This window comes from Malurus melanocephalus, unplaced genomic scaffold, assembly GCF_030028575.1.
Source record: "Malurus melanocephalus ecotype Western Australia unplaced genomic scaffold, MMel_1.1 scaffold_51, whole genome shotgun sequence".
Lineage (NCBI taxonomy): Eukaryota > Metazoa > Chordata > Aves > Passeriformes > Maluridae > Malurus > Malurus melanocephalus.
The window spans coordinates 2,519,118-2,545,178 of record NW_026623283.1 but is presented as its reverse complement, the minus strand read 5'-3'; the positions used below and the strand labels follow the sequence as shown (position 1 = coordinate 2,545,178).

The window sequence follows — 26,061 nt, the reverse complement described above, 5'->3', positions numbered from 1 at the left end:
TTTTATTTTTTTTTTTTTTTATTAATACCAATATAGTTGAACAGTATTACAGCAGATATCCCAGTTGCATCTCTCTTTTATTTCTGTTGAAAAATACTTTTGTCCCTGTCCCATGGAAAAGCTATAAGATAGATGTCTAGCCCTTACTGAATTACTCTCTCAAGTTGATTTTAATAATACTTTATAATAAAAGAAAAAAAACCCTTCAAGTCAAAGTGCAAACCACCTTGTTTCAGCCCTTCATAAGAGTGTTAATATTTTTCCTCATTCATCTTCACTTGTTTTTTAATATAAATGTTGAATGAGCAATTAGGAACTTAGAGTCCTGCAACTCCCATGGTACAATCATATCAGTAGATACTTCCTCTACTCAACCCAAATAAATCTGAATCTTGTTTTCAGAACAATCATAGCAATATAGTATTTTCAAGATGTCCTGTTTCTACAGGATCTTTCTCAGAAGCAATGAGCAAATCTAAACTTTTAGCCTAATATTGTAACAAGAATTTCTCTGAGTAAGTAGGAGACATAATATTTCAATGTTTTTTAAAGTAATGTAAAAGTTAATTTTTCAAGTTTTGATTAGCTACAATAACCTTTCCATGATTGCACTGTAAACTGTTCCAGCTCTCWTATTTAAAGGAACAAACTTCATATCCCAAAGCTCACTTAATGGAAGCTAAGAATATGAAAAAATATTATAGAAAAGGTTATTGATTCCAAGTGGGAAAAGTGATAGTTGAGTTCCTTCCTATATTAATCCTAGAATTTTTCTAGGCTATTTGGGCTCTTGGAAGTCAGTTTGAACTCCTATGAGCATAATCAACCTGAGAAGCACAATTAGTGGAAGATTCCCATGTCATTATTAACTGCCAGCATTTTTAATGCTGTATGTTAACTTAGTTTTGTTTTAATCTGACCTTCTGAAATGAAGGTTCAAAATAGCGTGACGAGCCATACAGAAGAGGACTTTTGTCAAAAGTTCTCTTAGTTAAGCTGTGGCCAGTGGTTCCAATGTCACTCCTGCTAGTAATAGCTGGAAAAAAGCCCCCAACAGTATGGATCATCAGGGCTTAAAAATGGGGTGGGAGAGAAAAAGGAAAAGGAAGATGAAGATTTTATCTTCAGGTACCATATACTATTCAAGTACCATGTAGGAAAAAGGCAGCAATAGGAAACTTGAAGATAGTTTTACCCACAGAAATCAATTAAAAATATATCTATAAACACAAAATTTCGGTACTTAAAATGCTGCTATTTTGCTTGCTTCTCGAACCCCACTCAAGTAAGCTCCTGTAACCGTCTGAGGAAAGTGCCTATTTGTGGCCTGTATTTAAAAAAAAAAAGGAAAAAAGTCAGTTGTTTCTAAAACTGTAACTAATTTTTACTTTTAAACTACACAAATTTTAAACTACAGAGTTATAGTTTATAAAATCAGTTTTGTTTTCCTTAAGCATATACCTACATTTTTAAAAGTCATTGAAAATTCCTTAGACATCAAAGGAAACACCCAAGATTTTTAGCAACTTCAAAAAATTTGCAAGCAAGGTCAGCTACAAAAGTAGCAGTGTGTTCTGCTACCTGCACTTTAGTGGGGCAGGTTAAGTTCTGCTCCAGGACAGAATGCATATAACACCACCATGGAGTTATGTTCATTATGTTACCCACAAGTGGAGTAAGAGAAAGACAATTTGACTAAAAATGCATTTTACTCCTGACCTGAAATGGTTGGGAGACTTCCCATGACCAGTAATAATATGAAGAGAGAGGGTTCTGTGTCAAGAATCATTTGCATATTTATGTAACAGAATATTTATATACTCCCTCTAGGTTAATGGTGTTGGTTAACAGAAGACAATCTTCCAAAGGAACTGCTCCCAGTTACTTTATTCAACAAAGACACTTACCTCACCAGCAAAAAAAACTTTTCCTTGTATGTCTTCAGCTATAATATCGTAAGCTTCACCACTACCCCCTGTTTTCACAAAACTATATGCCATCTGCAGCCAAGGGTCATTGCTCCATCGAGTAACAAAAAACTTCACTGGGTCAGGAACCTCCTGCATAATCAAAATAGAAGTTAAACACTGCAAAGAGAAGTTCAGAATTGCACAGATTTTCTCAAACAGTTCTTGTAATCCTTAAGAGTATATAGAATTATCAAAATACAGACTAGATTGCATTCTGRAATTAAATTCCTATTTTTTTATTATAGTAATAACCACAAAGATAATTTTGTTTGGTAGACTTGCCTGATGCCTGAAACATCACAGCTGCACTATTCTGAATGTAACAAATATGCATATTGTAATACACCTAGAAGTAACACATGAGAAAGAAAAATTTCCCGTAAAACACATACATACCTACCCTTGTAAACAAATAAAGTACTGATATTGTTCAAAATGTTTGTATGTATAATGTAAGCAATTTTTGTCTTGGTTAGGCATAATGCTTGCTAAATCTCAAAATTCAGTTTTCATTTTGGAGATAATTTTATTCCAAAGGAAAAATAGGATTACTTATCTAAGATCAGAAAATGAGCTATCTTGAAAACTAGGTTCAGGGAGAAAACAAAAACCAGGAAGTCAAAGTCTGGCTGAGCCATGACAATAATACTCTGTATTCTTTGTCACATTGCAGTGTGCAAATTCCAGAGAATTCTACCAAAAAGAGCCTCAGTAACACTTGTATGAAGGCTTAGTCAACTACAGCTGTGTCTTACTCTGGAGGAGCTCATGGCAAGTAAACAGAAGCAGCTGTGGTTGCTCTTACACAATGTCTGGTGTCAACAAATAGACTGCTTCCATTCAGGCAGTACATGAGGGACTAAAGCTCAAGTGATCATGACCAGCCAAGTATGACAAAAGTGGCATGAAGGCCCCAGAAGTAGCTCTGGTACACCCCAGAACCTATCTTTTTTAAAAAATCCCGCTGCATTGTTCTCCGGTGACTGAAATTCACAACTGCTGTAAAGCATGGAGACAGCCATGAAAATCACTCTTGTGGACCAGAGTGGCACTGAAACCAAAGACCCATCTGCTACATTTTCATGAGATCAAAATACAGGTATGTAAACTTCCACTGCATGTGGTCCTAGTAACAATAAAGCCACTATCAAAAGTATATTTCTAAGAATAATTGAGTTTTCAGATACTTAAGTTCTTCCAAAATCATTAATCCCATGAACCATCAGTAAAACTTAAGAGATCATCTCTGAACATTATTAACACAATCATTCCTGGGGATCTAACTGGTCTAAGTAAATTAAATGAGGCATTAGTGTCTCTGGGGTAGAATGTAAATAACATTGCTAAGCGATAGTGTTCTACTTGCCCCAGATTCCTCTGATTTTTGTATTAGTTTTTATCCCAATGATGATCTGGGGAAAAGAAAAAAAGGTAGAAATTTTTATCTAGTGTCCTTTTTTACAATCAGGATATAGGGCCCTTGCGAGATCATTTTGCCTGTACTTCCATACCAAGACAGCTGAAAGGGTTGTTTGTAGAAGAGAAATGGATTGGATTGGATTGGATGTATTGCAATTTCAGTTGCCTTGGGAGGGAGTGAGGCAGAAATCAATCAAATTCATCTAGATYAAGGATCTTATTATGTATTAGAATTGGTGATGAGCAGAAAAAAATGTGACAACTAAGTAATAAGTATGTTTTGTTACCTGCCTGAAGTACTGATTTTAATTTTGCTTTTTAAAAGCACTTTAAAGGATGATAGTTCATTTCTGTTTTTCAGTTAATTACTACTGTCATTCAAAGAGATCTAAGATATTTCTATATATCATATGGATTTTTCACACAAGAGACTAAAAGGTGTGATGTTAGTATGTCTTAAAGAAAACCTATTCCCTGAAACTGACAAGAAAAGAAAAATAGTTTTCAATGCCTATACATGATGAAGTATACATTTGAAAGCTTTATTCTGGTGTCAATTAYATTCATCTCTTAATAAAAAGGTTTCTCTTACCTGCTCCTTAAACAGCTCTCGGAGTACAGTCATACACTGTTGCAGTACTTGTTGATCATCTAAATTCTTAATGGTTGTCACAGCATCTCCAGTGACCACTGACATTAAAATGCTTTCTTTGCCCTAAAACCAAGACCTTATTAAGTATTTTGTTAAGTCTCTTTTAATTGGTATYGCAAAGACATTTTCAGCAGCAAAGCAACTATAGTTCTAGAGAAAAGTGGGTTTGATTCCTTAAAATGAAGGGTGCATATTCTACAGTATTTATGCCCAAATTACTACATCTGCTGATGTCTTGTTCACAGATCTGTTACAGTCAGTCCCTTTTAAAACTTGCTGAATTTACTGAAAACTTCCTATCTACCTACTTAAAGGCTATACAAAAAAAATCAAAAGTGCTATTCTTTGTGCACCCTCTTAAGCTTCAGTTCTGTGCCAAACTTTCACCTCAGCTGTACTCCATTTTCAAAAGGTGGTGACAAAGAGATTCTATTTAAATATTAGTTAGATATGGTTTTGATTAGACCAATACTAGCTTCTTACCAGCAGATTTTGGGCCAAGAAATGAAAGGTCACATCTACTGGTATTTCCTTCCACTTCAAGACATCTGCTACCATGCAGAAGTTTTGGAGGTGGTGAGTAGGGAAGAGCACACAGGTCCTCAGTGCTTTGAAAGAACTCTGCCTCTCTTGCTTATACAAGGCCATAATTTTTCTGTTAGTAAATTCGATAACTAGCAGAGAATAACTATCAAGCAAACTAAGAACGTAGGATCTCTGGACAGCACCAGCACACTCAACCTCTTGTAGCATGAGCTTAAGAGTACTGGAGAGAACTCATTTAAACAAAGTTGTATATAGGTACAAATCAGGTAGTAATAGAGCACAAACTTCACAGGATGGTTTCCTGTTGGAGTAGGACATCAGGTTACAAAATGCCTTTTAATTGCGGTCAAGTAGTAAGGAGCAGTTGTTGTAAAAGTATGAAAAGGCATAATATAAATGTGTAATGTGTCTGCTTGGAACTGGCAGGGAAGAGAAACATGATGTCAGTCCACAGTTTGAATTTGCTTTGAAATTCATGAGTTTGAGACTGACCTTACAGGTCTCAGAACTTGGTGTTAGTCTTCTGCTATTTCACATTACTTTTCAGACTACTGCAAGCCAGTATTAATAAGTCAGCATGATCTTTTTAACAAAATTTTTAGCTGATTTAATAAGGGAACAGAAGTCCTAAACTGGAAGTGACTAGTAGCCTTCTTCCCACATTAGTTAGGTCTATAGTAAGGTATTATTACAGCTTTGTTTTTAGTAGAGTTAGAGTACATACTTGCTTGTGTATTATTCAGTATCCAAACAATGGAAAACATTCCCATTTATTACAACAAAATATTGATCAGTTTTTTCTTGATAAACAACACAACTTCCACTGCTTTTAATAGCTGCAGATGTGGGGGGAAGAAAAATTTTGTTGTTCAGTAATTACTGCACCTAGATTCCAAACTGAATGGGGGGGAAAATACARCTGGCATATCATACCTCTGGATCCATGTCATAGAAGACACTAAAGAGCCCACGTTGGCTGGAATTGGGTGGAACGTGACCAAAAAAATCTGCTCCTTGAATTTTACTGTCCCAAAATCTATACGGAAACTGCAAGGCAATCTAGAGAGAGATAGAGAAAATTAATTTAAGCATTTCATACCACAAAACTCATAACAGGATACATTCTTCTAGTACTTTCTCCTGCTGGCACACAGTTCTTTCTATGAGTTCAACAGAGAATATATGGGCTTGTCCTCCAAGGAGGACAGGCAAAGAAAAAAAAACGCTAATCTCATAAATTGCAAATGCACAAAATATCAAATCCACAATGGAAGTCATTGTGTAAAATACTCAAGAAATTCAGCAGATTGTTTTGCAAACCTAGTGTAGAATTTAAGCGGTCTCCATCCTGTATTATAGTTTCATAATTTTGTTTTTAAATTTCAACATTGTTAAAATCCTGTTTCTGGCATTACTTCGTTACTGTTCCGTTATAAGACACACATCTTACTCAGGAGCTTTTCAGGAGAGGTTTTTGTATTGGGAAAGGGTAGGACATTTTACACTGCTCAAATACACAACTTTCAGTATTCTTCACAAATAGCTTATGAATTTACTAGGTTAAAATTACCTGAAATAAACACATTATTGGAATTCTGAAAGATCCAAGACCATAATGAAGGCTTGCTCAAAATTAAGCACAAAATGTTTAAGCCATGAAATTAATCTGCAAACAGATTCTTTAAAAACACTATTAAGTTGGGAAATCTAAGAAACAAGTACATGTCGTCCCTGATAATATTTTGCTCTCCTGGGCTACTGTCTACAAGTAAAACAAAATGCATCATAAATCCTGAGAAATATACTGCAAAAGCAACAGGGACAAAACAGCCAATATTTCTATGAAAACAAAATCCAAGACTATGAAATCACTTACTTTCTCAATGACTCCTGCTCCCAAACTGTTAATGGCTTTAATTTTTTTTTCTGACAGTGGAGGATTAAACTGAATTGCATTTTTCTGAAGAAGGGCCAGTGGTACAGTCACTAATACCTGAAAGAAATAGCTACAATCACAACARTCGCAAAACCTGAATATTGCACTTAAGCCTCAGAGAATCCTCCTGGCTATTTTGGATTATTCTTGCAGGAAACAGCATAATAACACATCAGACATTTCTATATTAGTGTCTGGTTTTAGTTTCCATTAATGGCAAATACATGCCTTACACAGTTCACTGGTTTTAAGTCATAGTCTGTTGAATTGCTTGTATCACAGTGGCTAACCATGCTACTAATACTTCCTGTAAATGACAGTCAATGGCTCCCAGATTAACAAAACTGTCTTTTTGAAAGGAGAGAGACATGGTCAGTGGTTTGGTTTTAATGCCTTCAGAGATCCCTTTTTTTTTTAAATATGTTCAGTAACATTGTKGATATCAATCCAATCTTTATCAAGTTTATGTACCATTTTTAAAATTACTGAAAGCTCAATTATTCAGCACAAAGAAGGTGGGGATACAGGGAACAAGGGAGACTGAGAAATAGGGTTGCCAAATCCTGGAAATTTTAACAAGGCAGATACACTTGCTAAATGGCATAAAGCTGATCTAGGACTGGAAGCAGACAAATGTCACTTCAAAGACCAGATATAAATCGATTTGCTTCACATTTTTCATACTACCCCTTATAGTCCTTAGTTCTTCAAATCAACTCATAATCAAACCTCAAGCATGCTCACCAAAAATTAGGCTCTAAGACACCCAAATACAAGCCACTAAAATGTATGAGTATTCTCCTTTGAATGGGGAGAAATTGGACTAAATAGTCTTCTGAGAGGAAAATAAAGACCAAAAGGACATGTACTATATGTTCTCTAAAGTCTTGAAGCATACTTGATACCTTCTTGGTTGTCCACACTGTTCCATCTGCAGTAGTGACCTGCACTTCTTCACCAGAATAGTCAATACTCTGTACCTATTGAAAGACAAATTGAAAGATTATACAACAAAATGTACATATGCAATGCAAAGTCCACCAAGAATAGCTAATATAACACCAGTCTGCAAACTAGAAAATGCAGAACACAAATTTCCAGAGAAATCCTGAAAGACAGAAAATAGGCTSAAAAAGTCCTCATTATTCCAACATATAAGATCATCATATAATAATATGTAAGTACTGATAGTCCTTAAAGAGAATTTCACCAATGCTGAAATTGTCCTCTTGGGTTTTTGTAAAGACAAATTGAAACAATCACAGGCACAGATCTGCCTGTCCCAAAGAATACAAATATATGACTGGGTGTTTCAAAGCAATCCAAGACAGGCACTTAGAATCAATGTTTTCCAGACTCACTGGGAAATTCAGCCGGATGTCCAGCCCTTCTGCCAACTTATCAATCACAGTTGAATATCCCACAGTTAGAAGAGTGTGATCTCCAGCAAACTGGGCAAAAAATTCATTGTGGTCCCATGAACGTGCAGATACCTGTGGACAGAACATAACTGGCTATTTCTGTTGGTGAGGGTCATGGGCACTATGAAAAGTTCCACAGTTTAGAAGAAGCCACCCTAGTACCCTTTGCAACTGGAAAAAAAAAAGTGTATCACCAGAATTTATAGCAATGCTGACAAAATCAAAATGCTTATTTACCTATTGCTAATAGGTAAATAATAATAATAGAAAGAAAAAGACATAATAATAAAAGATAATAATAATTTCTGGCTTAAGGAAAGTCATAACATAGGTTGGTCACTAGCAGGGAATTTATATTTTTGCCGGATAGAGTAAACAAGGAAAGTAGTACAAAAATCCAGGTGAATTGCAGTGTATTTATTTCAGTTGTCCATATCTAGCAAAGACTTAGGACTTCATATGAAAAAGGAAATACTTTATTTCCCAAGGGGAAAATAAAATTTTTAAAAGAAAAGCAACCAACCCTCAATGGAATTTTTCTGTCACTTTGGAGGTTCTTCCATGTTAACTTTTATTGACCTTCTCCTCCAGCCCCTGCAACCTTATCATTAGTAAAACAGTGGCATTTTCACTAAGCAATTACCATTTTTCAGAGAAAATTCTCAAACTGGTATTTAGAAGTCAATTCCTATCACTGCAGTTGCATTATGCTCCATATATTTTAATTTCTAAAATGAAGATAGAATTCTGATCTTTTCTATTTCCCCCGAGTGCTCATGGAATATGAAAACTTGACCTATCACAGTGTTTTCCAGTGACTGGTACAGCACTGTCTTGCAGATTTCTGTAATGTTCTTGCGCACTTCTCAGTTCAGATTTGTGCATCTGCATATATCAGTCAGCTGTCCCACTGCCATAGTAACAGTGACACTAAATGTYTTTAAATGTAGCAATAGGACTGAGTAAATCATGCACCACAAACAATAATGATACTTTGATATTTCCTGAAGCTGCTTGGTTAAAACTGAGGTCRTGAAGGCAGCCAAGTATTGTGTAGCCAAGAGAGTAACTGGGAGTGGGAACTGGGGCTCACCATCAGGCAACTGGAACACTTCAGATGCTTAAATGCATTTATTCTCGAGATACATAGCAGGGTAGAGAAATACCTCTGCTTTTAAATACAGAACTGAGAAGCAGAAGTCACACTCATCATCTGAGGAGGAGTAACTCTCATGTGAATCATATCACCCAGCACCTCAGCAAAATGCCCTACTGTCTACTAACCATCTACTCTCAACTACTTAAAGAGCACCTCACTGGAAGCACATCAGGAACTCCCATCAGATTAAAAAAAGGCAGTGCTGGAGTCTCAGTGCTTTCAAAGAACAGGTCAAGGGGTGTAGGAATAGTCAGGACAGCTGATTCTTCCTCTAGGGCCATAGAATGGATCAGGTGATTTCTCAACGTTACTTCCAACCCTATCTTCCATCCTCACTTCAGAACACACTGTCAAAACTCACCTGAGAGAGATTGCTGCCACAGGCATATTCCAAATTACTGAGATGGAACTGTAGTACTTTTTCTTCCAGTTCACTGAACTGGATACCAGACTCCTGAATAAAGGCTTTATAGATCTCTTGTATTTTTTCTGTAAAAGAACATGTTTTAAATAAAAATATATCACAATTTGTTGGAAGTCCTAGTGCATTTCAACATGCTATTCACTGGATCACAAGATTTTCAAGCTTATTTGCTAATTTGTACCAGGATGTTTTTCTTCTCAGAGAAGAAAAACCTCAAAACCACAAGATCTTTCTAGTGATAGAGGACAACTTTGTTGTTTACTCAGAAGTTTCTGAGYGAGACAGGAGAGAAATTAACTGTTTAGCTATCATCAATATACAGCTGRAGATATTTGAGGTAAAATACATTTTAAGATAATGGAGAAACCTTGCAAATAAATCCTGATTAACTTTTACAGAATCAAAGGGATTGAGAAATTTGATCTAGAATTCATTGAAGAACACAGGAGTTGCTAATTCTGTCTTACAGAATCCTTGCTGAAGGGATTTGGGAGGCAGACATTCCTGTGCAAGTTTATTTTTTGCTGTTGAGTTTACAAGCTGTAAGTGTGGTGGGAGGCGTTGCCAATGGAGATAAGACTATTCTTGCCAGCAGAAGGCATTGATCAGGCTCTTTTTTAGGCAGATTAGTCAGAAAGTATAAGAGCTAGGGCTAGCTTGGCCTGCTTCAGCCAAAAGCAACTCTTTTGGACTGCTAGTGACACTAGTTATACTGAAAAAGCTACCTTCTGAAAACAAGATACAATATCAGAAATATATCTTATAATCCTATTGGATAATCTCACTGGATTTAAGGTCAGATGGACAGCCATACATTTTAAAAATATCTGATGTAAGAGCCGATTTAATATAGAAMTTTGTGAACACAGCCAACATCTTCACTTTGCAATACATCTCTCACTTACCTCCAAGAGGGACATCTTGATGTTGGGTTTTATCTTTTCTCCACTCAGAGACGACGTCTAGGATGGCATTGAAATGAAAGTCCATACGTTTATCTATAGTGGGATCTGTTATCCTTCCACCTTCCTGGAGCAAGTCACATTTCTCCCCTAGTTTGTGCATTTTAATGCCAAGCTTAAGAAAAAGAAATTTTATTACTTTTTTAAGTATAGAAAAACTGCAGCACCCAGCCTGCTCAAAGTTACTTAATGTAGAGTGAATGCCTCAGATTAAGTGATACATTTCAAAAACATTGACAACTTCACTCAGATTAACTTTTGGTCTCTTCAAACTGGAATACCAACAGTCCTTCTGTCTGTCCTTCTGCCCACAGATAGGGKTTTYYYCCACTTCTCCAYYCTTTCCTTTATTGGGGAGTCACAGAAACCTCCTCTGCAACTTTTCTATCAGGCAAGGGCTAGTACAGAAATGTAGTCAGATAATGAAACAGGATGAACCAGTCTCCTTTATTTCTACCTYAGTTTATTTTCTAAGTCACAATTAAAATCAGTTATTTTCTACACCTTTCTGGTGTCTGAGGCCCAAACAGTTCCCTGAATTCAGTAATTGACAAGATATTGCTTGCCAGTTACCACCAATGTTATTAACAATCAAGCAAAGAAAGAAATTATTTTGAAATAAACCTAGTCCCTTGCTTTCCTTGTCCAACCTGCATTGAAAATGCAACAGCACTAAATTCAAATAAAAATGGCTTTGTGTTCTACAGAGTCAATTCAGAGAAAATAGCAYAAATATAGAGCGAATTTCTTCCTAGGGCCTTTTTACTTAGGGCATGCTCCAATGTTTTTCACATATCCTCACATCTCTCTAGGCTATTGGTCACCACTGCAGATTTTAAGATTCAGTTGTACTTTCAATGAAAAATAACATTAAATGGCCACAAAGGATGACTATCTGAAGTATATCCAGAAGCCATTGTTCTCCATCTCATAAATAAAACATTACTTTTTCAAAAACCTAGAATTTCTTCATGGTACTATAGGGCACTAAACAATTAAAATGACAGGRGCTGGATTTGCATGTGTCTCTGAGCAAAATCCATAGTCAGGTTCCACTTGGAGAAATTCAGACTCCTGCCTCAAAAAAACCTAAATCAAACCAGCAAGTAATAACATTTTTTAAAGATATTGAACCGCAGCATGTTTGCATCGATACCAATTTAGTTGTTAGACATGTTAATCTTTACTTGTGCGGAATTTAACWAGAAATATCAAGAGGCAGCAAAGGCAAATCCATCACAGAAACAGCCTCCCACAGTAAAGCCCTTTCTCAGCCCTGAGGAAGTCTGCTGGAGACCTTTATGTTACTATCTCTAGAAAAGAGGAAAAAAGGAGTTTCTTCTGGTTCTGAAGCCCCAGTCACCTTGTTTTCCTTTACATAACGTGCCTGAAACTATTCTACAGCCCTTCTCTGTTCCCARCTGTTATCAAAGGTATAATAGCAACATGGAGTTTACTTACAATGCAGAACAGGATTTTAATCATGTCACAAGAAAAGGACTCCCACCCTTACCCAGCCACCTGAGCCTGGCTTTAACAACAGCTTTTCACTAGTGATAATCATGACCACTGCAGGAACCCACTTGCTCACACATTAGTGCCATTGGGTTGTTGACACATCCGTTGACGATCTGTGCACCTCTTCCAACAGTGACCCCTGAGAATGTCTTATCGTCCCACACTCGGCCACCAATTCTGTCTTTCGCTTCTAAGACAATGATCTGTGGCAAAATGCAGCTTAGTAAATGGTAAGATTTAATTCTAATAAACATATCTGTTCAACTACAGAGCAAAGGAGAAAACAAAACATAAAAAAATCCCTGAGCAATCCAGCAATAACAATCTTAACACTTTAACTTCCTTTCTGGATCATTTGTAGTTAATTTATGCTTTTAAATCATCTTAGAAAGGTTACACTTTGGGATATACATGTACAAATATAACTGTTACTTTAGAAACAACCCTAACAAAAATAAGCCTTCTTTTCAAAAAAGCTGAAGACTTATTCAAGAAATCTCAAAATCGGAGTTTAAGGCATGCTACAGGCTATTAAACACAATGATTTGCATGCAGTGTCTGTACAAAATACATGCAGCAAGCTTTGTTTAATTTTAGATACAAATAAATGCTGGTTTTAAGGAGCAGGTTTACTCAGTAAAACCCMAAATTTTACAAATTAATAGGATGCCCTATTACATGTTTGTAACAAAAATGTAGGCTTTTTCTTTTTGATGAACAACACTTTTCAAAGCAGAGAAAGTCTGATTTTTTAAAGTAATGTACTTTAAAGCTTCTTACCTTAATTCCAAAGTTGTGCAATTGTCGGGCTGCTGCTAATCCTGCTGCACCAGCACCAACAATAATGACTGATTTCTAAAAAATATTAAAATATTTAAATAAAAATAGTTAGAAATAAAACAGAAATTGTCATTTCACTCATTTGTCTTTAGGTAAAGGAAAACATGTCTGTAGGTTTCAGAAGACTAGGCCCTCTTGTCCTCTAAAGTAATCTGTGATAACTTTTCAAGATGACAGTGCATTTAATATAGAAAAAAGATCAGTGGTAGCCTTAAAAATAGTTAAAGTTTTTAAGGACTTCAAAAGAAGATGCCTCCATTTCTTTTAACAGAAAGAGCTGAAGTTATCAGTAACAAAARTAGGAAACTAACTGAAATTATCAGACAAGAAACATGCTTAACTTTGTAATGATTTCAATCATAGACTGGGTTGACCAGTAAAAACTATTTCTTAGATGAAAAACATTTACAAATACACTTTCCAAACATGAATTATGATTTCTAGGAATTATTCTGTTACAGAATATATTTATTTAATAAGTTTTGGGTGCTATCTAACAAMTTGCTAGTCATAAACATGTTCCCTTTTAATCATAGTTCTTGCAAACCAACATGGAATAGCAGTTTCCTCACCTATGAAGCAGAGGTGTATTACAGAAGTGAGCCACAGAATCTGTATATTTTTCACACAGTTCCCATCCATCTGAACAGCTCATGGGAAGCACAAATCCATGGGAATTAATTCCATAGACTTTAGGGGAAAAAGAACTTTTTTGGAAGGAATCCAATGTATGTAGTTTCCATACCCATTGAAGGCATATGAGAACAATGTGAAAAACTTGCCACAGGTTAGCTTTCAGATGTAATTTTACCTATCATTCCATCAATTTATGTAAATGAGCAAAACAGAAACAAAAAAATTACTGTTTGCACCATGCAGTTTTATAGCACTAATAATGTAGGGTTATTACAACTTACATTGTGGTATTCCTTAGGAAGAAGGTACTGGTCAGGACTGACTGACAAAATCCCTGTATTAATTAGCCCTTTCCTTGTCATAAAATACAGGATCCTCTCCATTTCCTGTACACAGCGAATCCGCACAAGCCCCCGAACAATGATATGATGGATACATTTTTGAGGGGTAAGAGCCTCCTGCAAAGAGGAAAGAAATAGAAATTGTTGATTTTCTAATATTCCATTTTTTCATATGTTTATCATATTTGAACTCTAAACCAAATGGTGAAAAATTATCACTCAGCCTTCTGAGAGCATTTTGAAAGAATTTTTGTGGAAATTTCTTGTTAGCCAGCTTTACACAGGAAAGTAAAAATTTATTAAGCAAGATTAGCATGGCATAAAACCAAATGAATCTGCAAGAGAGTTTCACAAACTTCATGGTGTGCTCCATTAGTACAGGAATGGTATTGACATGGATTCCAATTTACAAAATGAATCTACATGGTGATAATGCTCACAATGGCATTCCAAGGGGAAAATAGATTMATATCCAAAACCTTCACATAAATGCAGACATCCACTCATCAGAAAGCTTCRGTATGTGAAACTTCAGCAGTATCAAAGGCAGTGCCATAGGGTTAGCCTAAGTAAAAAGRCAATCACTTCCCTTTCGAACAATGAGGTTAAAAAAATAAAAAATCATAAAGTGCCCACAAAACACTGTTTAGACGTGTTCAAGCATCCCTTTAAAAAGTTAATAGTGGGGCAGGCACTGTAAAGTTTTAAGAATTTAAAAACTTTTGATTTTTACTGCAGAAGAAGCTCCTATACACAAACCAAAAAAAAAAAAAACTTTCAACCCCAACAAACCCCCCAAAAACCCAGTCAATCTTAGAATGGATTTTAAAAAACATGGGAGCAATTTTTCTGGTGCATAAGGAGACATCTAACAAGTGAGCCCACATCCCAGAAAAGCTGCTATTATTTTTAAATAAACAAATTAACTATCAGCATCTCTTACCTTGCAGTTTGTGTACCACAAAGCCAAAATCAAGTTTCTCARTGCCAGGTACATGGTAGGGTCTCGTGAATATTCTGGGAACTCATAGAGCTCATCCAGTTCCATGACATCTGGCCTTACACAAAGTGCTTTCCCACATTCATTGGGCTGGTAAAAAGGCTGGAAATACTTGTTCATRCCTGCAACTGAATAAAGACACACCAGGAATTAGTCATACCCCACCATATCTTCATCACATCCTTTTCCCTCCAAAACAATCCATTGACCTCATTCAGATAACAAGTAAGGAAGCTTTCCAGCCTGTAGGCACCTCCAGAATGATTCCATTTATTCTGCTCACCTCTCTCCTGTTCTCTAGGCTGTGCATTAATTATTGTCCTGCTGCCTGATGGGTACACCTTGCACCTGTCAGAGCTGAAGTTTTATCAAAGAAACAGTAATGTTTCATGGCACTCCAATGCCATGAGGAGTCCAACAAGGAGTAGGATCTAAATTCAAGTCTGAGGACTTGCATCACTGTACAGACTCAGATAGTACTCTTAACTCCTTTCTTTTCCAACTCCCCATACTGCCCAGAGTGGGTCATAACTCATCTTCCATGTTCAGTACTGGTAGCTCTATGTAATGGAGTTTTCTGTTAAGCAGATAAACATCTGTTGAACACGTGAACAGATCTGTTTTCAGCACGTAAGGAGAACAAAGCCTGCTAAGACAACACCGAAGCTGAAATTTCCTCAAAGCACTCTCTGACATGAACATGACAATCCGGAATTACCCTTCTCTATACCTGACCTATTCTGCAGATCTGCTCTCCCAGGCTGTCACTAGCAAAAAAAAACAAAAACAACCCTAACCCAACCCTAACCCCTAACCAGAATCTGAGTGCCTTAAGAAATCAAATTCTTTCCTTCAAAACCCCAAAGATACACGATATCACAACTAGCAGAATCCTGGGCTTTTTTTATAAATCTTCTYTCCTTAAGAATGCAAACAGTCTTTAGGTACCCACGTGGTAATTTCTGGTTTCTATACACAAATGACAGTGGTACACAGAAAGCCTCTGMAGTCTGTGCTTACTCCCTAAAGAAAAGCCATAAGAAATGTATTCGCTTTATCCTTCAAAGAAGCAAATGGCATCAAACTACAGAGGCAGTCACACAGAGAGTGTGAATTAGTGCTGAGAACAAAACCAGTGTTCTGTATCAGGAGAATTATGTGCCTTATAAACTCAATTATAAGACAAAATTTATCACACCTATTTAAGCAACAGAGCCCTGCAGATGGCCCTTACCAGTCACATTAGGCACGCTCTTTAAGTGCTCTAACTTCACAAGGTTGGATTCACCAGGTAACCGATTAGTGCTGGTACAGGATGGACTCATGCCCACGCAGTCTGGATAATATGCAGCTAGAAAGGGAGCTGCCACACTGTCTTTCAGCAAAGGAGGGAGTATGAGCATGGAGTACCACCAATGGTCTGAAACTTCAGCCACTCTCTGGCCAAGCGGAGAAGTGAAGGAAAGTGGGGAGAAGAGAACACGTCAGTACTTTAAAAACCTTGGAAAATGAACCAATTTCCCCCCTCCCTCCAAAACTGAGACCAAAAAGAACTAAAAGTACCAATCTCAGAATTGCAAGTCATAAAGACATTTTCTCTCCCTCTTTCCATTTCCTCAGCCTGACACAGAAAATCTGTAGTATTGATCTCTTCCTCAGACATGGTGCTAAAACTTCACAAACTCCACACCGCATGGAAAGTAAACAAATGAGACATGCCRTAACAACACATCTGTGCCTTATCAGACCCTTTGTAAAACATTCAGTCACTTATTCATCCAGAAATCTGAACTTAGAAAAGTCTACACTAACAGATCAATTTAATATAGATTCTGCTATCCCCGTCAAAGACCTTCTAGAACTCTAAGAAGTACTAATGAATTAGCCTTAATTTAYAAGTCAAACATGCATAAGCGAAACAAAGCCACAAAACTTCTACAAGAGTCAGCAAGAAGCTTGAACATGTTCCCTGTGATAGAAGCACCTCAGGCGCACTTGTGAATGTCAGCTTACTGAACATAAGGTTATATGAAATATGAAATGCAGGGTGACATGATCACAAACCTCTTGAAACACCAACATATATATTGTGTGCATGTTTTGCATTATGAGGGAAGGGAGGGAGAAGACATGCTTAAGTGTTCTTTTGCAGTCTTCAAAAAAGGAGACTAGCTTGATTACAGATAGAAACCATTTGAAAGACAAGGAAATCTTAAGACGGGGAATTTTGCTTGAAAACTGGCAACTGAATACTATTTTGCCTGATCAAAAATGAGAACGAGGAGTAAACTTTGAGTCACAGGCTATGAATCAAGGACACCATGAACCACTTGAAAGCTATTTGGTATGGTATGGGAAAAGTGGAAAAAAGATGAGAAAGTAAAAGGCCCAGGCTCTGTTGTAAATGGTGTTTGACAGATTCCTGAGCAAAATGCATAAATACTGACATAAGTGGCCAAAGAACCAAAGTAAAAAAGAAAACAAATATGCAATGCTTTAATATTCTAGGACATTTCATATAGAAATAGAATAGAATTTCATATTCTAGGACAAATGGGGAGGAACAGCACTACTCACCAAGTCCTCAGGCATGGAACACTGGTCTGAGCCCTCAGTCTGCAAGAAAAGGGAATGGTATGAGAGCTATTCTTAAGCTGTATGGAAAAAATTAAATATAAAGCAAATATTTTCTATGGCATAATTCTCTAAATTTAAAAAAAAGTGCTTATTGTTAGCCTTCTGTAGTAGAATGATTGTTTAAAAAAAAAAAGTAGAGAAATGTGTAGGTTAAAAACACAACACACCAGCAAAAACACTCTAGAAAATTATTCTGATTTGTTAAGTTAGTTTCTACTGATCAGACATTAAAATATACATTCTGTTCCATAAAATGGGGTGGAACACTGAAACAAACAAATTAAGAAAAAAATACAGAATTTTACAGAAAAACTTTGGAAATACCCCACATTTTTCCAGAGTGACTCTCCCAGTCTAGACTATAAAAGAGCGTTTCTTTAAGATTATCTTTATCACAGTTTCAAAATTAAATGCTGACCCTTCAGGTTTTCACATGATCACCATTTTCATGTTATGTTTTTTCATATTATTAGATATGATATGTTTTYTCATATTATTAGATATGATAGATTTATAGATTCAATGGCAGTTTAAGGACTCTTTCAAATTAAGATGCTATCTGCATGCCAAAGCTGAAACTTTTCATGTAAAGCTCCATGACAGACTTGATAGCAATTAAGAAAAGTTCATTGAGCTTTTCAAATGCTTTCCTCAACAACAAAGAAAGGCCAAACAAAACTGAAATGAGCATTTTGGTATATGTGTATTTTGTACATGCTGATAGCCTTCCCACAGCTAAAGGGTTTTACAACTGCCTGTGCAAAGATATTTCAGATACTTCTTTCTTGACATTTCCTGTCAAAAAACAAAAAGTCCAAGCAGCACGTAGACATGTCACTGCACAGCTCTCCAGGCCATCAGACTACCATTTTGCCATTAGAGACACTGAGCAGCAAACAAGAAGAAATTAATTTCTGCAAACAAGAAATACCAACTTGTTAAGCTTCAATATGAGCAAAACTGTTGTRTGGTACCTTGGTGGAATTGTTCAGTTTCATACCACATCTGTAGGTTTTTGCTATTTGTGGTGTCAGCTGGATTTCCTTAGTCAGCTGTCGCCATTTACCACACTCTGGTTTTGTGCACTGCACCTAGAAGTCGAAAAACAAACATGTTTTTAGTTGTTGCTGTCTGATTACAGATAAGATTAATGCAACTTAAATAACCAATTAGAAAGAAGTGAGACACAAGAAGGCTGTAAAATATAATTGTTAGATATGTTCTTGTGTAATCATCAGGTCATAAGGAGTGTTTGATCTACAGAAATCTTGTACCCATCTCCTGCAAAACTTAATTTCTGCACAGAATCTAAGGCCAAAATTAACTCAATGCCCCATTACTTGCCCCATTACTATGGTCTTCAGTGGACTTTGCAAGCATTACATCAAAAACACATCCTTCACCACTTAAAGAAAAAAAAAAATACTCGAACAAAACACCCCTACCACCAAACTTCCTTCCACTCCCATTTTTCTTCTGCTCTCTTTACCAGGGAACTACAAAATCTGATTTCAAAGTCTTCCATGCTCTTACTTTCCCTTCAGGTCTCATTCTACCTGAACATCACACAGCTGTTACTTCACAGAAAAGTAACAGAAGGTTGGTCTCTGTAGGTGTGGAGAAAGTCTCCAATAGTGGAGGAGCTGATCTGAATTTTTATCTTGAGCTTTCCACAGTCCTCTAATACTAGGAAAAAAACCCACAAAAACTCAGCTGACCTGCTGCTTGAACAGAAGAATATCAGAAGCACATCAGAACATCACATTCCTATTACATAAATCACCTTTCACCTTACCCAGTAAGGAAGCTGTTGATCAGCCATAAAGGCTTTTGGACTGGGCTCGCTTTTACCATTACTTGTCCAAATCCTTTTCCAGGCAGTGTATTTCTCATAACCATCTTTATGGCTAAGAAGAAAGAGGAAACAACAAGCAGTCAGAAAATTGAATATCTAGTTCTTTTCAAGCAATAGCAGTTATTCTAAAATGAAACATCTTCTATAAGGACAGAGAAGTAAGTCTGTAGAGGGTACCATATTTTTGGTGTTAAAAGGAAAGAGTCATGGTTCATATGATAGCAATAAATTGCATCCTGACCATTATGTACTTTTGCTTATGGAGCACACTGGACTGAGTGATGGGTACTGCTGAGCATATAAGCACACAAATGTCTTGGTAGAGCTGGATGTAATTCCCGCTGAAATGAGAAGGAGCTTGGAGCTGAAAGCACTCTGTCAGCCTGACAAGAGTCTTCATGGTCACTGAACCGCAAGAGTTAAATCTCCTTACTGATTTTTAACTGCTTTTTACAGTACCACTTTAGAGAGGCAAGGTCTCCCAGTCACACAGTGTCAAGTGAATTTATTTTATAAGGAAAACACATTCACTCATAATTGTTCTTATAATTTAAGATTCTTTGACATTGTTCTCAAAAAAGACAAAAGCCTCAGAACAATTGCACACACAAACAAGCCTGCCTAAACCAACCAGCAGTTCRTGCTGCTCTGTTTTAGTTGACTAGACCATACAACACTGCAGTTTTAGCATCAACGTCTAAGCCTCCATCTGACCAAAGCMAGCACAGAGGGCAAGTCTTTGTTATACATGTATGTACACGATGGTTCAACAGTTGTAACAGCCGCCRAATTTTAGCAAGCTCTGAAAGGACACAGCCTTAATTGGTAAATCTACCTTCGGTAGTAGTGGTCAAAACATTCATTGCAGAAGTGTTCCCCACAGGACAGATGATACCATCTAGATGTATACCCGTTTTTAGCACATCTGTAATGCAAGAGACATAGAAATAGCTTTACAATACATTTAGGGGAAAAAAAAATCTTTCTATTGACAGCAGCACATTCTAGAATGTGAATAAAATATTCAGAACAAGCCAGGGCTTTATGTCACATTCACAAAGGATGACTTACACAAGGCACTACAGCCATACAAATAACAATAAGGTCATTTCAATTGTCTCAAATATTTTCAGTTTCCAAACTAAGCAACACCAGATGCAAAGGAGCCAAAGTGTACACAATGTGAAGTTTTACAGTTGGATTGGCTTCCAGCAGCCTCCCTCTAACAATGGTCAACTGAGCCTGTCTTTAGCACCCTTTAAGCAGGCATTTCCTGAACATTAAACAGTGAATATGTGCTGTGACACATTAAGTTGTTTTGCAAACCTGTAAGATAAGAAAGCCTCTCTCCACAAGATCTTACAGTTCCTTTYTTTTGTTCCATTTTGTTCTAATGTTAATGCAGGGTTGGGAGGGATAATATAAATTAGCATTTTTCCTGTACGTGTGATCACTTGATTTGTAAGTCATTACAATGTTCTGTCCCCAGAACAACTGACAAAACTATAAAGGCAAATCTGAACACAAAACAGATGTTGCCGATTTTTTTCTCAAGAAAAACTTATGATTTTAACCCAGTGAGACAAAACTCTAAGGAAGCAGCTACACACTCTGGGCAGTTGTTCTTTATTACTCTCAAAAATAAATATTCATTACACAGATTATATTCATCACAAAAAGTAATCATTCTTCACTTAGAAAATTCTCAAACTTGTTGAAATTGTTCAAGATGAATGCACAAGGTAAAAAGCAGTGATGTAATAGCCATGAAATAAGCTCGACTCAAAAAATAAAGACAAAAATGTGTACTTGGGGGCTGGGAAAGGTGAAAATCAAAATATTAAAATAACAATTCAAAAATATGAGTAAGCAGTATGCATCGTTTCCTGAATAAAAACTGTAATATTACCAATACTGATCTCACAGGTGCTCACTTCCTGGACAAGTCTCTCAGGCAACTGCCAAAACACTTGGTTTCCYTATGACAACATCCAGAATACACTGACTTCCTGCCACCAAAGAACAATCCGTGGATATAACTAAATGAAGCACCTAATTACTTTTATTTACTTTTCAATGCTATAAAGAAGGGAAGTTTTTCTCAATTATCAGGGAGGGAGGAGTGCGAAATAACTGCAGTATGCCTGCTTCATAAYGAGGTCTAACATGTTGCCTGTTACAGATATACCTTGCCAGTATCATGCATTGGAAACCACCAGGGTCAGAGTGCAAAAGCACTTGTCAAAGTGTACAGAAAGTGTACAAGAACAAGGAGTTCAGATGACTATGACTGTCTCCTAAGACCTAAAATTTCAATATGTAATTGAAATTTATATATAAATTTCTCCTATAATCTATAGGTGATTAATTCACCTATAATCTCACCTCAGACTGCAAAGCATTCCAATGAAAGTATARTAAAGCCTTTCTACAATAAATAACGATTTTGCTTTCCATCTTGAAAGCAAGTTTAGCTTTTTCAGATTATGCTAATATGCTCTCACTTTCASAGAAGCAAAGCATGTTCCAGAGGACACCATTAATGACATAAAGCACATCACAACGATATTCTGCATCTGAATTAGCAACTTCCACAGGAGAAAGTTTTCCACTACAGGAAAAACTTGTGACATTTTCCCAGCATCTTAAGACTCCTATTTGTAGTATCTTTCATTTCTCCCTCTACATATAGAAATTAAGGAATTTTTCAGAATATAGTTAAAATCCTAAACTTCAGCTGCAGATTTAGAAAATGCATGAAAAAGCAAATAAAAAGTAACAAACCTTTCAGCTGCACTGGCAAAGCAAACGGGACATGTTGCAGTACATCCAGCTTTTTCACACTTTCTATATTTCTTCTCTGACGCTTCATCATCATCATCTGCTGCTTCAGCYGCTTTCTTCTTCACCTAATAAAGAATAGCTGGGATCTGACCATACATAACACAAATGCATTTTCTATAAAGTGGCATTCAGACAGTTTTCCAGCTTGTGACTGGCATCCCATAGTTAAAATGATCCTAATGAAAATCTTTGTAGCCATTGTGAAATAGCTGCGGCATGAAACAGCTGTCAAATTAGGTCAGTTTTTTCTACTAAAAAAAAACCACAAAAGCCCACACACACACAAAGAAAAACAAAAACAAACAAACAAAAAAAAAACCCCAAAAATGCCACCCCACAAAAAACAAACCACCAACAAAAAAAAAAAATCCACCAAAAGCACCAAACCCACAGTAAGATTGGAAATATCATTTAAATCTAAAAATGTCTTGCCTTAGTCTAATTGATGCCACTGAAGAAATTATAAGCAAAGCTTACAGTCCACCATGTGTTAAAAAGTCAGGCCTCATACATTCATTCTGTTTCTCCTTCAGAAAATCTCCTCTTTGTATACTTACAGATATTAATTAGTGGCAATCTGTGCCTCAAATAAAATATTAGGGTAGGCTTAGGGCATATTTTTGGATACAAAASTGTATACCAAATGTTTCTTCTAGGCTTCAAAGGTATTTTGTATTATGTTGTTCTATGCCKCTGTCTAGATAGACAGACCACTTTGTCTGACTGTATAGAAATGTGTGATTGCATTTTTAACACATTAAATAATTATAGGTTTTTATCTTTTCTGAATATTGTTYGCAAAATGAGACACTTGACCTCCTTATTCACAGAATTAACTCATTCTCCCTCTCTGTGGATAAGTACTCTAAGACCTAACATACCCACAATGAAGCCCACTTTCTTTACAAATGTCAACAGAATATAAAACATACAAACCCACGTGTTTTTACATTATTATAAATACCTGTCTTCCAGAACTCCTCACAGGAAGGTTGTCTGGAGACTGATCTGAAGAACATGCCTTTTTTTTTGCTCGTAACCTTCCCRTTGACATTGTATTGTTAGATCTGAAAAAAAAGTAGACAATAGTTAATTAATTTAAATTGCTCGACTTTGTAGAGCTAATCACAGCCACTCACAATACTACTTTTGACAGAGTTACCTAGGTAAGAATCTGTTCAGCTTGACTGTTAATTTTGAAGGAAAATGGGAATGAGACCTTWTGGGAAAGGAACAATACTACTATTTTAAACTAAATTCATAGTTAAGATTAGATCCCTGAGTACATCTCGGCAGGCTGTTCCAGATCAGCATATCCTGGATTTCAATAATCTGATTTGCATTACRTGAAGACCTGGACTGGAATTTGGGTTGGCAAAGTGAACAGACATCAGCTAAATGCTGACACAAGCATTCAAATACCACTTGGAGTAACACTCATCCTTCYAACTACTGATTTATTGGCAGCAAGAGATTTGCACTGTAAAGCACTTTTCCAAACAGTGTACTGAAGAGATGCTTAACACCAGATAACAGGCAGCTCCAAGACCTGCCCACCCTCCTATGAAAATACATCCAAATTCGAAGTCTAGCCTGCTGTTATAATGCAGCTATAAGTGATTGGAATATTTTAAAGTTTCTTGTTAAGTATTCTATAAGACATAAGATTTACACATAAGAGCGCTCTGTAGCTGTCTTTGCATTGGTAGGAGCACAGAATGAACCACGGTTAAACGTGTAAATTGGAAAACATTGAGTGTGAGAAAGTATGATGCAGAAATATGAAAGCATATTTAAAATGGTATTATCAAAGGCATTCTTTTCACAGGGGGAAAAGCACAAATAAAGAGAGCCTAGAAGAAGTAAATCTAAGAGTGCTCTACCACATGCAGAAAACAAATGGAAATAAACCCCTTGTACTATAGCACTGCATCATGAATGTTATCTTGTTCCAATAGGGATCAGTTTGTAATTATGTTTTTGGGAGGTTTTATATGTATATATATATTTATATGAGACTTCTCAAATCTCCCCATTTCAGGCTGCAAATTCCTTATTCGAGCTGCCAGTGATGGACATGGCAACAGTATCTTCGTTCAGAAATTTTGCTAAAGGTAAAGGTAACCGGAGGAGAGGGGGGAGTTCTTACAAAATTTCATATTAAGCTGATTCAAGTCAAGCAAACTGGTGCTTCTTCTCTCAAGACAGAGGAAATTATTTGAGAGAGGAAGCCACGTGAAGATATACTCGTAAGTGAAAAATTTGTTCAAGCATCCCAATACAAAATTAAACTTTGTTTCTTGCACGTATCCCCTCCAATTACAACTAGCTAGATGTAGGAAAAAATTAAGTCAATCTCTACTACCTAAAAAAATTTAAAAAAAAAGTTAGCATCACTTCACTCTAACTTACTACTGTATAGGGGTGAATGAAATTGAAGAGTAGAGAAAAGAAAACCAACCAGTTTCATTTACATGAGATTTCCCTAAACTGCTGCATAATGCCCCAGAAAATGGTGRCTTTTCTGCCTAAAGCTTTCCTTATGGATCAGTGGCACAACAGTAGCTCTCTGTATCACCTTAGCTTTTGACAGTAAATAATCATTCCGACATATCATGGTCCTTACAGTCGGTGGCCAACTAAGCAAGAGGTGCTGAGTGCTGAGCAAGGCACCAGGTGACTCATTTTGGTGAACCATCAGGTGATCACAGTCTGCTGCTGCCATGGGGCCCTTTTATCCAAGAAGGTAAAAGAACATGTAGCCTTGTTGTTCCATATACGGGGATAGAAGAAATGTCAGTTATTAATCCTCAAAAAATTTGGTAAAAAATATTYCAGATTCAGAGAGGCCTCCCATTTTGAAAGGCAGAGGTCAGTTGTACAGAATCACAGACATAGTTTTGCTGTAAGCACTATGGGAGGTGTAAGAGGGAGGTGGGGAGAAAGAGAGAAAAAGAGATCAGCTGTATGTCGCTTTGTCCCCACTTTCCCTCCAAACCAAAAACAGCCYCCAACAACCCACAAATTTTTAGAGAACAAGCAAACATGGCTTACTCTACTAAGCTTTACATGACTTCGCATGCTATCCTGTAGATATCTTACTGGCTGAGAAAATAAGCCCTTTAAAAAGAGAGAGATGCATAATGCGCTGTCACATTCGATAATGTTTCATCCATCTGTAAAGCGTGGCCTATWTTGGAAAGCTTTGTGGGGTTTACCTGCACAGTTGGCAGCAAGTTTGTCTTTGGGAAAGGAAAAAAAAAATATAAAAAGGAAAGAAACCACACTGACACACACTGTCAGAGTCGGAGTGGAAGGGAGAGCAGCCTGATTAACACGGGGAGTGCACAAACCTCTAAAACTCAGCCTGAGTAAAGCGGCGGCGCCCAGCCCCGCCGGCCGCGGCTGTGACAGCTGGCGACGGGCGGGGTCCCGAGGGGCAGCCCCTGGGGCAGAGGTGTCCCCGGGACYGAGCTGCCCCGCAGCCCGGCGGGGGCGGTCCCGGCGATGCCGGGAAGCGGCGGGACAGGCGCTGTGGCCGGCGCCTGGCACTCACCTCGGAGACGGGGCACTCGGGGGCCGGAGACCACATTCACGCGTGTCCGCGCCGCCTCCTGCTAGAGCTGCTGCGGGAGAAAAAGGGTGGAGAAGGGGGAAGGAAGGAAGGGAAGGAGAGAGAGAGAAGGGGGAAAGAAGAGAGAAGCGGGTAGGTGAGGACGGGGCAGCGCTGGCACCTGCCCCGACGCCCCGGGGAGGGGCCAGGCGACCCTGCGGTGGGCGCTGCAGCTGAGGGAGAGAGTCACTCACCGCCGCCGCCATCCCCGCCGCCATCCTCCTCCTCCTCCCGGTGCCGTGCACCCTCAGCCCGCCTCCTCCTGCCGCCGCTTCCGCTCTCCGCGGT

General features: G+C 37.4%; 1 protein-coding gene across 2 annotated transcripts; it reads right to left on the bottom strand.

Annotated features, from left to right (window-relative positions):
• Positions 1 to 26,050, bottom strand: KDM1B (lysine demethylase 1B). 2 transcript variants are annotated; one of them, XM_057365363.1, is made up of 22 exons: positions 25,968 to 26,050; positions 25,717 to 25,783; positions 23,125 to 23,227; positions 22,101 to 22,225; positions 20,152 to 20,241; positions 19,257 to 19,368; positions 18,436 to 18,552; positions 17,402 to 17,440; positions 16,059 to 16,263; positions 14,768 to 14,952; positions 13,765 to 13,941; positions 12,788 to 12,862; positions 12,073 to 12,210; positions 10,433 to 10,604; positions 9,465 to 9,592; positions 7,885 to 8,016; positions 7,429 to 7,503; positions 6,464 to 6,580; positions 5,521 to 5,646; positions 3,982 to 4,104; positions 1,908 to 2,060; positions 1 to 1,327 (listed from the first exon to the last, which is right to left on the bottom strand). In XM_057365363.1, the coding sequence occupies exons 3-22, from the start codon at positions 23,212 to 23,214 to the stop codon at positions 1,244 to 1,246; spliced, it is 2,463 nt and encodes an 820-aa protein (XP_057221346.1). In that variant the 5' UTR covers positions 23,215 to 23,227; positions 25,717 to 25,783; positions 25,968 to 26,050; the 3' UTR covers positions 1 to 1,243. The 2 variants fall into 2 exon arrangements, with proteins under 2 accessions (XP_057221346.1, XP_057221345.1); XM_057365362.1 differs by having other exon boundaries at positions 25,717 to 25,786; positions 25,968 to 26,041.
• Positions 26,051 to 26,061: the final 11 nt, after the last annotated feature.